General features: G+C 41.5%; 1 protein-coding gene across 1 annotated transcript in view; it reads right to left on the reverse strand.

The window, feature by feature from the left end:
- Positions 1 to 17,756, reverse strand: part of SMAD3 (SMAD family member 3) — a 419,114-nt gene extending 401,358 nt beyond the window's left edge. Inside the window, exon 1 of the mRNA XM_069222869.1 lies at positions 16,456 to 17,756. Coding sequence (XP_069078970.1) covers positions 16,456 to 16,676 — 221 coding nt within the window. The 5' untranslated portion in view covers positions 16,677 to 17,756. The remainder of the gene's footprint in view (positions 1 to 16,455) is intronic.
- Between the last annotated feature and the right edge of the window lie 320 nt (positions 17,757 to 18,076).

Here is an 18,076-nt window from a genome sequence, read left to right on the forward strand (position 1 = left end):
CAAGATGTTAGTCTGTGCCATGTCATGTGCCAATGTCTGCATACGTTCAACTCTCTCACATGCGGTCGTGGGATGTTCATCACTGGGATGTCCAAGTTCTATGAAGACAGGTTGTTGTACAGGTAGCATATTGGGTAATTGGTTTAAGTTTATGTATTTGTTTAGCTTATTGCCGTTTATTACGTTTGTGTATTTACATTTCATAGGTGTGCCTCTTCTTATTGGCATGGACCTCTCCAAGTTCAAACAATTGTACTTAGTGAATGTTGGGCTCGGTGAACTCCTTGATTTCTTTCTGGATGCACATGTGCAGGAATTACAGACTACAAGAAACCCTAAAACCGAACGAATGGTTTAATCTATTTAGGCATTAGTATGGATTGATTTTAAATGTACTTGAAATTCAACTTATAGACAACACATCATGAATAATTTTTAACTCCAAATAATAAAAACGCAACGGTGTCTTTTAGCTACAGAAACTGGAAGTTACAAAATAGGAGACACAATACACTTTGTTGCTGCATTTTATTATATTATTTCATATTCTAGGTGATACTATATCACGTCATCTCCGCCCTGTAGGAAACTGTTAACATGGAAAATCTTTGCTCTATAAAACTGCTAATTAAATAAATGACAAGTTTAACAAGCAAACGGTATATAATCATTTAGTGCGATCACTTAAAGCGGAAGCTTCTGCAGGAAAAGCTGGGCTTAAAATGTGAGCCTTTCAGACGCACAGCCAACAGATGAAGACTCCCCATGTTCAACACCCAGTTCCCTTTCAAAGACAGCTGAAGAGAAATAGTTGAGCCCTCAACAGCTTCCGTAAAAGAGGATGTGCTTATCTGGAAAAATCTTGCAGAACTATGGACTGCAATTTCGAACTTACTTTGCTCCTTATAATTATTGAAATTAGGGCAATTGGAGGAGGCACACACTGACTACACCATATGACCAGGAGTCTTACATGTACTTTATTTCTGTAGTGTATTCCTAGCCACACGGGCAAGGGAGCCATTTATAAATATGTACAACAGTAATATTATAGATCAGGTTTTGGAAACGGTAGGGCTACACTTTAAAAAAAGGAGTCCATTAGACTTGCAGATATTATTTTAAGTGATGCATTTCATTATGAAAGATAATGGTTAAAAAAGTGGTTCCAGGGCGCAATGCCACCATTTGGAATTAGGTATACGAAGGTCTGATTTACAGTCTTACATTTTTGGCTTTTGGGATTTTCAATAATAATTCAGCGCTGATTCTATTATTTCTTTCACATTCCGTGGTGTAAAGGTTGACCTTTATGTAGGATGTTAACCCTTAGACTAGACCTTTTTTGTGTTATGAGGGTCATTTTGAAGTTATTCTAGTCCCACGGAAGTCAGTGAAAGTCTTTTAGGTATTTTGGGTGTGATGTAATACAACTTATTTGGGCCCAAAGCCAGTTGGCTGCTGCATGTAGGATGGCCATGAGAAAGGCAATTGTGGATTTGGTGAGGCGTGCTAGTACAATCTTGCAACTATTGAGATTTAACAGTAGGTGTATGTTCTGCTATCCTGAAAACTGATAATGAGATGGTAGGATTGAGTTTTCTATCAAGATTGATTTGAAGTGATGTAGTTTTTGATCACACATGCGATGTGTTGTGTTTTTGGTTGATGATGAAGCCTAGCTATTTCTCAAAGAGCAATCATAAATTCTGTAGCACCAACGTCATTGCTTTGCTTCACAACCTGATCAAATCCATATCATGGTGTTGAATAACACGATGCTAGATCTGTTACAAAATCCTAGTTATATTTAATCTGTGGAAGAAAAATATGTATATGTGGCAGGCAAATGGCTTCAAGCCCCAACAGTTGAAATGAGAATGGCTACTATTTCTCGGAGGGACACTGAAGCCAAGCTGTAAGAATAAATACTCTTTTGCTGATGTAGCTTCAATTTAAGATGTTTTTCACTTAAAATGATGGCACTCATTACAAAAGCAGAAGCAAACAAATTTTCTGAAACAGTGGGTGATGGCAAAGGAGAATATTCACAAACAGCCCTATGATATATGTCAAAGAATGCCATGAGACAAGAATCTTTAACTAGACTACGTGGCCAGCAAGAAGCTTATGACGACGACTTGTTTGTTGAAGCAGAGTCTGAATCCATACTGGGCACACTCATCATAACAGACTTTTTCTTGGCTCTAGTGGTTAAAATGAGGGAAGGACACCATGTGTAGTTATTACAGTAAGGTCTTTGCACCAAACACTTATGAAGGAGGCTACTGAAATATTATAAAAGGAACACAAATAGCCCTGATGAAAGGCTGCGGACCTTATTGTGGAAGTCTGGTAGTTGCCGGGAAAGGGATACTACCTATACATACCATCACAGACATAAAGGCTGTTAACTGAGTGCTCAAATACCAAGAGGGGTTAATGTCTCACAAGATGATGGTGGGTCAGAGGTGGGAATAAATCTGTTTTTTTATTGCGACGCAGGGTCGCTGTAATACAACTAACTTAATGGGAAACATTTAATAGCTCTGCATACAGGAGCACATACGGTTTGATTTCGTTAGATTGTTACTACTAATCCTGTACTGACACTATACAAATAGTAATGCAAAGAATTAGCATCTGAAAATTGCCTACAGTAAAGTTTATGAAAAATTGATTTTATTGGTTAGGGAAAAAATGTTCTTTAGAAGAAGCGAATCCGGGAGATTTGAGTCCAAAACTTACTTCACTGAGTTATGTAATGGCAGTGCTTGCCCAGAATGAGAAAGAGTTCATTATATAACTGACCTCTATGAAAGCACAAGTATTATAGTGTTTCATTACTGCAAGCAGAAGTCGCAAGTGAAAATAGAAATGCTGCATGTAAAGTTAGCAAAGTAAGCAGTGCAGAGATGCAAAAGCATCCAAGTCGTGCATCATTTTAACATGCCCCTCATGAAGATTAAGCTAAGCAAAAAAAGGCAAGATGTTGGTCGTAAAATAGATTATTACAAATTAAAATGAATAATCAGGCAGGGTGGGGGAGTCAAGAACCTTTAAATCATCCGTCATCCCATGATACAGTAAATACAAAACTACTGGACACATCAATAAAAGACAGGTCTGGTGCCTCACAAATTGGCATGCTCTATGACATTCATTAAATGTGCTGTGAATATTTTCAAGTGCTTGTACATGTTATTGTGTCCAAAAATCAATACAGCTAGCTTTCCTCAAAATTACATAAACATTCGTTAACTTTGAATACACAACGCTAACACTCTCATGTATAAACAGTTAAAATACCAATTCAAAAGCTGACCGTTTTCAACAAGGCACCATATTTTGTAATCAGCCTCTCCATCACTTGGGTCAAGAGTTCTTTGAAAAGAACCTCTTAGTAAGTAGAAAAAGAGAGAGCAAAAGGTGCCCAATAAGTACTGTAGATATAAACTGAGGAAACCAACGCCGATCTGAATAAACCACTACGAGAAGAAAATGCCTGATGTTGGTGATCAGATACATTTATTTATTTTTACATTTGGACAGTCCCTCTGAAGCTGGATTGATGGTCAATGCATTACCTGCAATCAGAGGCCATGGGCAGCCAAAATAGAGAAGCCACGGAAAACATGTTTGAATTTACATTCAGCAGCCCCAAGATGGGAAGGGCAGAGAGGCTTACTACAATGAAACATTTCATCATCTGCAGTTGTTTGGATTTTGGCAAGTATCTGGCTGTGTGAAGACAACCAGCCAGAACCATAGTGTGTAAGTGTGAGCAACAAAACATAATTGGAGGGAAGCTGGGTGAACAGGTTGGTGCTGCTGCTGGCGGTGAGTTCTCACTTCGTACTTGTAACCTATTTTTTTTAAAACAAAGTGGGTTTCTTCTACAAATGTGTGTGCTCTGACTTATGCTTATTCAGTTGGCATACTATGATGTTACAATGATCAACTTATCAGAGTTTTTTTAATCTTTTACCCAACTGCATATCAAAGATTAATTTCAGCGGCTCAAAGAATGAGTTTAAAAAACATGTAAATCAGAATGTCTGGTAAAGCTGTCTGATAGAACAATTATTCTGTGACGGTCCTTATTGCCAGTAAATATAGGAGCCAAATTTAGCAAATGTTTTGCATCCTTCTTGGAGGAGGGAGGGTAGCAAGCCTACACAAAGCATGCCATAGTTGGTGACAGATGGTGTGTAGGAAGAGTGGGTATTTTTTTTTTTTTTTTACAATACACCCACACAGGACAGAAATTAATTAGGGCCCCTTATGCGCTTCATGCAAAACACAGTGCGCTGTTACATCCAATTCTAATACATGTAATTGCACTCAATATAAAACAAAGATTGGGGAATAAGATCCGATTTCAATTTAATTAAAGCACTACTTGCTTCTACTTATTTCAGAAAGTATTTCATGCAGAATAATGGCAATGTAGCGCAAACAGAAGTACAAGTGTCTAATAAATTAAGAAATGAAAATTAATGGTTGCTTAGTCCATTAAACCTTGTTAATTGTGCTTGTTATGATAGGCAGGTTTACATTATTAAGCCAATATTTATTTTATGAAAAAGTCAATTTTAAATTGGATCCCTGATGTGACCATAGTGTGTGCTATGAGTTTCTTAATTTGATTTTTGTTTCCTGCATTTACTACCCATTACAGTTAATAACTACAAACAATGTGATTCTTTTGTTGTCCATACTAATTGAACAGATTTGAAATAGATATGCAGCTTTTGAAACTAGCATAACCATTGTGTAAAAAATGGGAAGATTTTAGAGCTACAGTGGCGGTTACATGGCTTGCTGATACTATCTTGCTTCACGCCCTCCAATCATCAATTAGTTAGCAAAAGGAGTCCAAATGTTACAGAAATTTCCTTAGACCACACAATACGAGAAAGGTAAATAGGTGCCCGAGCTCCGGGTTGCAGGATTAGCACACCAGTTAAAAAATTATTTCCCAAACAGGTTATCTGCCATATTAAGAGTAAGTATATGTTGGGATATTTTATGTTTTTAAAGTACACAAATCTTTACCATCATTCCACGACCCACAACACATCTTGTACTCTGCTCCTACTTCAACCCTTTAATGTAAATCACCCTTCTAAAGCACCTCGGGGAGCATGAGTATGACAGAACTGTGGCAATTAAGGTGAAAAGTAAATTTCTTATGGACAAATGGCAGTTAAGAAAATTAATGTATGATCCTTGTAACAAAAGTACAATGAAAAGTGTTTCTGACTGATAAACTTCATATCATTGTAAAGGAAGGAGCTTTGGCCCCATGAGGCACACTTACGGGAAATCTAAATTAGATTTGCGATGAATGCTATGAAAGTAAACTATGTCTGACTGCCATTCCTGTTGCGCAACCTGGAGAAACCAAGCAAATTATAGCTTAGGTATCCCCTGGACCATGCAGGCAGGTAGTGTTCATACAAATGTGATTACTCAAAGTCCTTGTGCAGTATCCAGCTTTCTTTCATTTGTCCATCTCAGAGTGATTCTGGAGCTGTCATAATCATCCGTAACTGTTTTGCATTTTTGGGGTCAGTTTGCAGTTGTTTCTTCTGTGTTCTTGATTCCCTGAAGAAATTATGAAACTAATAGAATACTTCAATGAAATATCAGCACTGTTTTTACAGTGGCCATTCCTTTTGCTATGCATATTTGCATCGTAGAAGCACATAGTCAAATAAATTGGGAACGTAGTACTATCACCAAACTATGACATATGATCAACACTAGCTACCTCTCTGATGATAATCAGCAGCTTATGTTTTCAAAGAAGGACATTTTATTCTCTGTCAATGTTAGACTGCAATACATCTAATTCACTTTACAAATTAAGCAAGCAAAATGCTAAATAAACTACTCAGGCATTGTTGTAATTAAGGGATGCCAAAATACGTCAATAGTATTTGAAAATATTTGTAAGGATTACATGGTTAGAGTGAAACCAAACCTTGTCAGCCTTTGTAGTTCAAACTTGAGGGCCCCAACTGAAGGACACAATATTCATTTAGTGCAGGAGACCGCAATAGGGCGATACAAAAACTATTCCTTTGTCATAATGAATGACCCTATTCTTTCATCTCATTTCTTTCATTTGATGATGCATTAACAAAATATATTTGATTGGGGGGGGGGGGGGTGAGGGAAATCGCTGTGGCTATAATCCCGTAACACACTAGTTCACTCTGCCTGACAACTCTTCGCCATCTTGTCCAGCTCACTTTTACTTTTCTTAAGATCTTATGTTCATTTGTCTTAAAATAAGTTATCAAATATAGAACTTTACTTCCCAAACGCGTCCACAGCCTCTTCACTAACACTATTTTGCTCATTAACTGGCTTACTTCTTAAGACTCGTAAGTAGAAAGCACTGCCATTCGCACTTTGCAAAAACCCTAGGATACTTTAGAACTTTGAGCTACTACTAACAGTGGAAATCATCCACCACAGATTTAAGACACAGATTTTGTACAGTCTGAGTTTTGATTAGAGCTACCAACAGCCTCCCCTTCAATATTAACTGAAACCCTTTGTTCCCACAAAAGCAGGGCAGAAACAAGAAGGACCATCCCTCTGCTGAAATGCCTTGCCTTGCCTTGCCATGCCATTCACTAGCGCACTTTCAGCTCTGCAAGAGCATGACAACCAAAGTTTCTTCTTCTCCAAGCTCCAAGGGAATCTCAGGGGTAAGTTTCAGAGAAGTGTGTAAAGCCCTTCTTGAATTCCCTACTCAGAGTTTTACTAGCAATGGGCGAAATACAACCCAGCTATCGACGCAGTGGATTCGTTTTACTTTTTTAATTTTTGTCCAGAAAAGAAAATGCCCATGGCCCTTTAGATGTCAAGACTTTCCCACACTCTTTCAGAGCCTCCTGGTGCTAAAGATGAAACATTCACTGATGATCTTTTTATTCTGCCAGCTTTTTGTGAAGGTGCGCTGCTGTCTTCTGCCCTTTTTCAGTAAGTCAATTTCTCCTTGCTACCACTCATCCTAGGCAATTTAGAAGCAGGTGTTTCAGAACTTCCATTTGCGGAACATTACAATTCATTTCTTGACAGCACTTACATTAAGGGTCCAAATATATAGGTCGTCTCCTGAGGATGGTCTAATGGATTTGCTCCCCTAAGAGACGGAAACATCGACTTTGGCTCCACAACAGTCTCTCAAAATTATGCATAACTCTTGTACACCCGATTTTGAGTCTCCGTAATCAGACTGAGTGGTGTTTTACACTAAACTGTGTCACTGTCTCTAAAATATTTAATAAGTTCTGTGCTTGTGCACTCATACTGATGTGATCCTCAACAAAACCTGCATCTGGCTGCAACTGTACTATGTGTATCAATATGAAATTAATTTTAGATAACTCTACAATTGTTTATCTATGTTGTAAATATAATTAATTATATTTCACTAAATAAACCAGTACACATACTTTAACATAAGCAGAAGAATACGCCCACTGATTTATGTTTCTCTTATACTGAATTATTTTCATTTAGTGGCAGTATTATGGTCTGAATCTTAAAGACCGACCTCAAAAAAAATAAAAAGTGATGCAAATATTTTAATAAATAATTGCTTCAAGTGTATTCTGCTATACAAACAGCTTTTCATCATCAACAATATTTTGAGGCTGATCAAAACGTTCACTGTTTGGACAGCACTCCTTGAACAATCATCACACTGTGACTTAATACTGCAATCAATGAGCTCTCTTTATGTCCCCCGATGTAACTCACTATAAGCAAGTTGATAAAGTGTTTTGAGTTTTTCTGAACATCATTTTTGGGATATAAAAAGAAATAATCAGCAATGATGCGAGGAGTTACCAGTCAAAAACGAATGATAGCATGGTCAGTGGCAAGCACTCCTGGAGGAGAGAGAGTCAATAGAAAACCCCGAATCGTCAAATGTGCAAATTGCAGCCTGTAAGTCGATTTGGGAAGGCGTTTGCTGCGAAGCTGCAAGCCTATCTTGTGAAGACTGCAGCAACAGTTGTAAGCCTTCTGGTGTGGGGTTGGATGAAGACAGGGATCTGCATGATTGTGAGCTACCTGCCTTGTGCTCCATTATGTTCCAAAAACCAGAAGGTGAGAGTGGAAGGAGAGAGGTGAGGCTGGGGTGGGAGGAAATAACTGCTTTTAGGTTGGTAGAAGAGAGGAAATGAATACGATTCTTTTCACCCATATGTGTGCTGCAAGAAGCTTTGTATGTTCAGATCAGTGTTCCCATGGCTGAGGCTGCTGAATGCATGAATATACAAATCCCACTGGTCCAGAGAGACTGTACGATCTGGTGGTTCCTTTTTGTAGGACAAATTATGTGACAGCCTATATGATAGAAACAACTATCTAAACCATTGTAATGTTTCTTACTGAAGGCTTAAATCCTTTTGGTCTTTGGTTGCCTCCGGAGGGATAACTTTGAATGGAATTTTGGTTGGTACAGATCCTCTAATTTGCAGGGTTAACAGCATACGCAGAAAAAGTCCTCCCATGACAGATATGTCAACCTTGCCAGTATAAACAAGGTCCTTAATCTATTCTTGGCCAATGGTTTTAGCTCTCTTTCAAAAACTCCCACTAAAACACACCATCTGTCTGTACTCGATATTTATTCAGAAAGCATAACACAACAAACTCCAGATGCCAAGCCATTTGTGCCAACCAGGCACATCCGTTTTCATCAGCTACTTGATTTTCAACCACCACATGCCTGTGCATCAGTAGACGTCTACAGAAAATAGATATTTCTAAGTCTCCACACAGAAATGGGACCAACCAGTTGTTAATCACTTCCCATTAAATCTAATAGCACATTTCTACCACCACAAGTCAGTACAATGTATCGAGCATGATGTGGAGACTGATTTTATGGTTAATGAGGCACACTCAGTCCAATGGAGCCATGTCCACAAAAGCCTTACTTTCCTGGGTAAAACTGGACATTATCATCTGGCCCAGCAGATTTGTTTAATACATCTACCTCTACCACCTACTTTAAGCCTTGGGATCATGCTTTCTTGCACATGGAAGAAATGGTTTATACTTATAATAATGGTGGCCTCTCGAACAGCCACAAAATGAGTTACTACTGTCAGTGTCATGGATATCTTATTATTCAAGCTTTTCTGAAACAATTCCAATGACCATTTCACATAGCTCAGAAATAGACTTTTAAATCTATAAAAAGTTGAAAGAAATGGCTAAAATGGGATGCTTGTTTTGTGGCAACAGCAGTACAGAAAGGCTTTAAACATACACAAAGCCAAACAATGAGATTATTATAAGCTTCGGAACTGGCATTTAAAGGGCAGTTATTTTAAAGTTCTGAAAGGGATGCCACATTGCACAGCATTTATTAAATGCAATGTCAGATATTTATAGGGCTTTGTTGCCCAGGCACCTGTCACAGATGTTGTTGTATTCTAGATTACACTTTACCTATATCTGGAATCCGATCAGGGTTTTGAGACCTATGCCCTTTTCTAAAAACCCATATAGACGTCTATTAGGTAATGTGGTCAGTGGTCTTGGGTTTCTCTAAGTTGGAGCCTCATTGGTGGGTTGGGCAATGTGGCTTTTTGAAATGCGATGGGCCTCATTAAGACCCTGGCAGTTCAATGACCACCAGGGTCGCGGTGGCGGTTGGACCGCCGCCAATATGGCAATCCAACCGCCACATTAGGACTGCGGCGGTAGCGCCGCATATGGACCGGCAGCACAACAGTGTGGCAGTGCTGGCGGTCCTAATCTGCAAGCAGCGCCGCCCTAGGGATTACAACCCCCTTCTTCGCCAGCGGTTTCATGGCGGTAACCCTGCCATGAAAAGGCTGACGGAGACAGGGTGCAGGGTGCCCCAGCAGGGCCCCTGCACTGCCCATGCACTTGACATGGGCAGTGCAGGCCCCCCTGGCCAGCCTACGCACTACAGCATTGTTGCCGGCTCTATTATGACCCGGAGACAATGATGTAGGCCGCTTCCCGCTGGGCCAGCGGGCAGAAACTGTGTTTCCGCTCGTTGACCCAGTGGTAAACTCGTAATGGGCCCGGCAGGAAGGCTGCCCAACAGGCAGTAACCTACCCTTCAGGACTTCGGCGGACAGGCTTTTCCATCCACGAAAGGCATAATAAGGCCCTATGTGTATGGACAGTGGTCCAAATCTACAACACAGACTGTGGTATGGAAATTGCAGCTTTCTTACTTTACTACAGATTTTGGCTCTTTTGCTAATTTTTTTAACATGTTTTAGAATTTCCAGGCAAAAAGAAAGCTGTCAAAATATGAGAGATAATATAACTGAAATAAGATGCACTGTTCCAAAAGAACGGACTCCATTCCACCAATTAGGGTACGGGGCCTTTTCAGTCACCACATGCATTAGTCTTACAGGAACAATAGCCCTTACTCACCACTGGCTGACATGCTTCATCATCGGGCCATGCTCCTCGTCAGGCTGGCACTGCAATGCCTGACGGGCCCTACTAGAGGGCTCTTTCCCGGAGATCTTGTTTAGAAAGAATGCCAGTAGTGAGTGGATGTGAGAGGGGCTAGGAAAACTTCTAAAACTGGCTAAAGGTGGCCAAGAAAACTATCTTTAATATAACCTGGCACTCCTGCCAGGTTAAAAACAAAAGGGGAAGTAAAGAAAACAACGATATGGTTCCCTACAACAACTAAATGTAGGTCTACCACACTAATTAGACATTTAGATATTATGGAACTGTGTGTGGGTATTCCCTACACTACAGAACTGCTAGTCATGGTAAACATGTTTCTCACCTCACATGGATCAGGTGGCGATTCTTCAGGACCTGTTGTTGTGACTAACCCTCACTAAGAGAGTAAAAAAAAAAAACTCTACTCGTATTGCCTATGTAAGAAATTACTGAAATCTTACACTGGAGTCATAAACTTTTGAATGTGAGACCTAATCAAACAACATAAAACGAGATAAGTTAAAAACACTCAATGGGCACATAGTAGTGACCACATTTTTCAACCTCAAAAAACATGCATTTCAAGTGGATGTGAAAAACAAGCCACCCTCATGCATGACGTGGGGTAAAGTGACCATGTGCTTGTGCTGAAGCACAGGAGGAGCATCCCCCAACAAGTTATTCTTACTCTCCTAGGTCAGGTACATGGGCCCCTTGAGGATTACATGGTTGCTGGCCGCTCTTCTATCAAGACAATTTGATAACCGTGGTTGTGAAATACATGAGAAATAATTACTTAGCGGTCCTCTGATAGGTATGCCTATGTTGTACTGAATTTATAACATCTAAAAATGTATACATTACATGAACTACTAAAGTGTCAATTCATAACAGAGTACCTAAGTGTAAATTGTATTGGTTGCTGCCCTGGGCAGCGCTATACTACCATCATCCAGAACTTGACCTTATGCAAGAAAACCAAATATGTTATTCACTTAACTGAAGAATGTCATGGTCAGTCTGACCTACTCGGTCGTCCCAGCTCCCCAGAACGATTTGGAGCTGGGAAGTGCCGGCATTTATCCCCCATGTACGCGGGCACTAGGAAATAGATGACACAAAAAAGGACTAAAAAGAAAGGTGAACTAAAAGGTGGCGGCCATCTTAGAGAGTGTTCCCATCGGGGAGGGAAACTGAAAAAGGACTCAGGATAGGTAGATTTTCAGGAGGAAAATTGAAGCCATCTTAGAATATATCTTCCCTCAGCCTATTGGTATGGCAAAATCTGTATCTAGGATAAGGGAATGCATCTATAAATCTTGTGATATAATTGTTGTAAATTGTGCCTTAACATACACAAAGGAAATTACACTAAAAATATAAATAATAACCGGGGTGCAGTGAACTCAATCACATGCTTCCTAATCAGTTCGTAGGATGCAATTATTGTCATAGTATCTAATTAAGGTAATTCAGTTTGTCCTCTATACGGTGTTAAATTTCAGGGAAGGAGGTCATCGTTCCTACTCCCCGTTTTAGAATTCTGAATATCTTATCATTTAACCCATGGATATGGGTCCATAACCTAAAGACCCACCTCTGTTCTTTCTCAAACAGTTTTTATGATACCATATTGGAGTCCTTCACCATTTCTAGGATCATCTGTCTGAGACCATTAGGAGAATGCTGCTGTTCTACAAAGTAGTCAAAGAGTTTGGTGGTAGTGCTGTGACATCTGCTTGTGCTGTGATGCTCATTGATGCGCGTTTTAATCATTCTTGTGGTCATTCCTACATACAGGAGGTTGCACGGACACTTAATCAAATATACACAATTTGAGTGGCAGTTTGTGTGTTTATAGAGATGCCAAGTCCCTGTTTCTCCTAATTCCACTGATGTTGTGTTTAGGGATAAGGAGCATATACTGCAATGCCCACAAGGATCGGGGCCACACACCGGAGGTAGATTCTCGCTAGCTACCTTCGTAGGGTTATTGTTGGATGCTGTGTACCTTGAACGTGTGTGTTCTTGGTTCTTTTGAAAGCAAATAAATGCCGGTCTAGGGTCTTGCCCATACTCGTCAAAATAGGGCACTTCTTGTTTATGATCTTCTTTACTTGGTTCACCTTAAGAGAAAGAACTCTCTATTCATCTGTCTTTCAGAAGACTACGGACAGGAACATTTTTCTCCTGGTTGGTAGTCACCATCATTGTGCCTTCCGGATAAATCTACCTTATGGGCAGTTTCCACCACTGCTTCAGCTGAATGTACTCATTTTTTCACAAAAATGTGAAATTTTTCCAGCACACCTGCACTGCCTCTAGTTATACGCTCAGTAGATATAGGTTCTGTAGAGTGCACAGAGCCGTTTGTGGTGCGTTTAGGGGGCACAAACAGTGATTTTTATTAGAGATAAGTGGGTGGCTGAATCTGAAGTGATAAACACACAGGTTGGGAACTAACAATCTTGTCCAGCACTCAGGTTTCGGAGGCTCTTACATTCTTAAAACCGCTTAATATAGGGGCTAAAGATAAAATTCCACAACCAAACTCACACCAAAACATTCCAATACTATAATATGGAATGCACACTGATTTCTCAGAAGAGGCACCCATTTTTTATAAAAGGACTAAACTGAATAGATTTAAACACAAATCATCATAACAGCCGCGCCCTTTGCTTTCACGTACTACACAGAAATGGGAAACAAGGTCTTTCTTCGCGGCAGGCAGTAACACAATGACATGTTTTATATCCCTCATTACCTTTATGTGTAAAATTAGCTTAATCCAGGCACTATGTAAATACCACACCAGATGTTAAAACAGAAGGAGGCAGGTGGTTGCTACTTCTGCCTTACATACGTGAAGCAAATCATAAAGGGTTTCTTAGTACACACTTCCAATTAGCTGCTAGAAAGAGTTGGCAGCAATCAAATGTATTATTGATCTGAAAATATGTGGAAGAATGAAGGGTTAATAAATAACTTTGAAGTCCCCAGTCCATTTCCTTTTATTCAAAAATAGGCTATTGCTTGCCTAATTGTGCCATCTCGAGCAACATTGTGTCCCTGAAAATTGTCCTTACTAGAGCTCAGATCATCTGAATTTTATCTACTGTGTCTTGAATGTTTCCAACTTCAAATATGTGCAAGGTTCTCAAAAGTACACAAACCATATAAAATATGGGCCACCTATGGTATGAACGTCTGCAAACCCCTGCCCGCTATTCATATAGAACCTGTCCCAACAGAAGAAAGGCCACACTTCAACTCATTCGTTGAGAAGGTGAACTGCAGTCTGCCTCTGATAAGATGAACCCCAGTCTGTCTGAACTTTGGGAACAGTACCAAAGATATTCTCTACAATTAACAACAACTTAATAGTTCAAGACCACTGTTCTACCTAATGTTACATTTGAATGGGGACGAGACTAAGATTCTGTTTTTCAGTTCTGTAAAGCACTCTGCCTTCCGGCAGCCAGGCCTACATCATTGAGCCTTTGCACACTGAGCACTAAATTTGAGTGCATGCTTCTGACAGGGACCTCTCCGCCCTACCCAGAATAAATAATGTTATTAAACTGGCCTCACCCTGCTTTTTCTCCACCTCCTAGAAAATCTCACTAGTCTTTGCAGTGGTTACGCCCTGCTGAGATTACTGTCATGGCATCTAGAAGGACAAGTAGAGCAGCACCATGCTACTGGACTGATATTCAGTGTGACATGGCAAGCTAACATCATAGTGGCACGAATGCATCTCCCCTGGCTACCAATGAATTCAAAATTCTCTACCTCAACCATGAGATGTGGCTCACTGTTGTAACCTTTTAAACTTGTGGCATCATAATGACACTCTTCTACAGATGATCTGCCAGCCCACAGAGACAAGCTAAGAAGAAAGGGCACTAATACACACAATTATCCTATACATTGCTACCAAGGCAATTGGTTGGACTACTTGGCCACTTTGCCCCCCTTACGAGGCTACATATGAATAGTATCCTATCACCTCCAGATTGCCTTCATCAGACTGGATAGCTATTAGAGGATTCCACAGAAACAGAATCAAAAGGTACAAATATATTGCCCTAACGAATTTGGGGGAATTGCTGGATCACTACGGATTAAGGGGTTACACATATGTTGCCCGAATGCATTTCTGTATTAAAGTTGAAGTGGGATGAGAAGACTGGGGACAAAAATGGCTGCGCTCACTGCTATTTTACATAGGCTTTTGAAATCAATAAAGTTGGTTATCAAAAACATAGTTTTGCAATACTAAATTTACAAGGATCATCTAATGCATTCATAAAATAAATTATGTTTTCAACCTCAGTGATAAAGCATTGGCAAACTTCTGAATGGGTCTTTATCAATCACCATGCATATTTATTTCGAGGTCAAACATGGCAAAGAATTATTTATCATTCTTGTACTAAAAGTTGACAATAAAACAAAAAACAAAAACAGCTAGCTAGAGCTGCGCAGACAAGCAGCTGATCCATCTGGGAGCCGGCGCTAAGGCGACTCCCAACTGTATTACACTGTTTACAAATACACCTAATAAATACGAAAACACTACCAGAATTGAAAAACAAGGCCCCCAAACACAGAAGTATGAAGTTGGTGCACAGCACACAGTCACTTATGTTCTTGTTTTAAATTCTTTACTAGCACTAAATATTTAGCTAGATGTAGGAGCTCGATGGCTTGCAACCTTTAACAGACATCACGCATCAGTTGTCACCGCTCGCCATAGTACTAATGTTTAGTAAGTCGGGGAAAGGCGAACTGGTGGTGGCTGTGGCCCACTTGGCATCCCTGTCTGGGGCAACAGATGCTGCTTTGTGTCACTGAGGACCCATTAATCGCTCTGGCTTTCCAGAAGGCAGTGGAGTCTGGAGCGCTGACTGTTTTACATTAACCTTGGCCTTTCTTTGATAAAGAAGGAATGCAATCGTTGTTTTTTTCTTTTCGTTCAGGCTTAAAATTCAATGAAAATGCCACAAAACCTATCATCCTTACGCACGAAAAAAATACTCCACTACATTTACACAGTGGATATACTCAAATTACTAAAAGTTTATACTAAAAAACAGAGGGATAGCGGTGAATAAATGATATCCCGCATAAAAGAACATTCAATTCACACTCAGCTTTGCGAAATATAAAAGGACGAATTCATTATTTCTGCAATACTCGAAGCTAAATCGTGGATGCTTGTGGCCATATGTGCATGCAGGTTGCACTGCAAAATAAAACATCGGGTTTCAAATCGGATTAAAAGACAAACACACAGTGCAACAAGACAGTGTGGTCTACTTCTGTTCGCAGCATGAAGTCGAGGTAACAAGCGCGAGAATGAATAAAGTACTTCAATATACAAACCGTGTTTTAGTTTGTGGAAACCAAAATATGTAAAAACTTAAATTTATCAAAACCTTACCAAAAAGTGATTTTCGAACTCATATACCGGAAACGCCACATACATATATTAAAACAATTAGCAAGTGTTTTATTTGTGTGGAAAAGGCGTATGCTATGTAGCGTTTGCACCAATTGTGTTAACGTCATTTTGGAAAGAACAATACGTGCACCTCGTGGAAAGTTATAAAAGACCCCAGACCCCGAGCGTGCTAGTTTCTACTGTGGTTTGTTGTACCCTCCAGGACCAAGGCCCACCAGTCTCCATTAGGTGGCTGATCCCCATTTCCCATCCGTGTCAGGGGAACCCCCAGTTTTCAATGTGTCTCGGTGTACCCTGCATTATGTACCCATGGGCCCTATAACTGGGGCAAGTATGATCTGGCTGATGAAGGATGGTGATGATCTTGGTTCCCGTGGTTGTACTGGCGACAGACCCCTCCCATTCGGGATATTTATCAGAGATTGATGATGCTGCCTTTAAGGCCCTGCTGGGCCCAAAGACGATGATGCACTCAGTGCCACTGCTGATGCCCTACTCCTTACCTCGGGATGGTGATGCACTTGGTGCTTGGACTCTGACTGGTAATTGCCCTCTCCAGTTCTTCGAGCTGACCGGATTTCTTCAGTTTCTTCACCAGGCTCTTTACTGCCTTCTCACTCCACTTGTCCTCCTGCCCCCCTGGTACTCCCTGCTCGCCTCCCCCACCCTTCTTCCAACCAAGGAGCCTCTTCACTATAGGGGGGGTAAAAGGCAGTATTGACATCTTATCCCCAAAAATAGTAAGGTGTAATGAGGATCGGCAAAAATGTGAGAAGGCTGGGGGAATTCCGATGGTGTATTCGACCTCTGATGATCCAGTTAAGAAGCGGCAGTTGGTTTGAAACAGTAGTTATAGGGTCAGTTCTTGGAAAGGCAAGATAGGCATCTTACTCAAAGTTTGGGAGCGGATAACTAATATTGGCACTGTGGGGCTATGATGGACAGTTCTGGTTGTGGCCAAATGCGTTGGGTGAAAGTTGTCAGTTTGACGAAGCAGTTGCTATGTGGGAGCAATTCTCGGAAGGGCAGCTTCTCGGAAGCGGTTCTTGGAAGTGCAGCTGCGGGGTCGCAGACACCACTCGAAGCTGCTGCTGGAAGGGAAAATTAAGGGAGTAAAAATTGTGGGAGCAGCCACGGGACATTCAGAGGATGAAATCGGGAGGGGTGGCCCCGCTGTGACACGGGAAGAGATTTGGGGGGCCGGTATAGAACTGTTGGAAGGTGGGGCAAGATGGGCGAATTGAACGAGGGCTAGAAGGGGCTTTGACGGCTAGAGTTCCTTCGAGGGGGCGCGGAGTGGAAATAAGTCCTTAAGGAGTGTCCCTCGAAGTTGAAGAGTCGCGGCGTGCAGAGGGGTCTCTAGCTCAGTTCCGGGTAGGCAGTGATGGAGCTGTCCGGGACAGTGAGGAGAGAAGCAGGAGGCCGTTTTAGAACCAAGAAAGTGTCAGCAGGGACTCGCTCTCTGTGAGAAGCTCTGCCCTGCCGGATCGAGGAGGATCCTCCTGTCAGTCCAGGATTCCAACCTCCTGCCCAGCGCGCAGCCTGCCGGCCAGTGGTCACTCTCCGCGCGCTCCCTTGAGGGTACCCTGTCAGCTCCCGGCCCGTGCCTTGCTCCCGCGCCGCGTAGCCCTTGGTCGCGCGCCCTCACACTGTGCACGCGCTGGCCTGTCAGCACGCGGCTCCCTCTCGCCTCTCTGCACCGGTCACTCGCTACACGGGCCACGCCCCTCGGTCTCACACTGCGCGCGCCCCCTCCTGTGCTGCTCTAGCAGGCTCGCGCTTCCTGCTCCTCAGAGCCAACTTCAACTCCAAACACCAACTTCAGATGCAGATGACGTCAGTGGGAGGGGCTAGTTCTCGGGACAGTTAAGTCGTAAAACCTCGCATTGAGCCCCTCGGCTTCCCGGGAGGCAGGAAAAGGAATCTAAGTCACCGCCCTTTCACTTTTTTTGTTGTTGAATTCTTTCTTTTACAGCCACAACCTCATCAGCCTGCTGTCGAGGGGGCATCCCCGAGCGTGAGACGCAAAGAGACGTCGGAGTCGCCTTCCTTCACAGGGTCCCGGAGGAGACCTGAAAGGACCCGCCCATAACAGGACGACACTGAAACCATGCTGGCTAATAG

Source organism: Pleurodeles waltl, chromosome 3_1, assembly GCF_031143425.1.
Source record: "Pleurodeles waltl isolate 20211129_DDA chromosome 3_1, aPleWal1.hap1.20221129, whole genome shotgun sequence".
NCBI classification, from domain to species: domain Eukaryota; kingdom Metazoa; phylum Chordata; class Amphibia; order Caudata; family Salamandridae; genus Pleurodeles; species Pleurodeles waltl.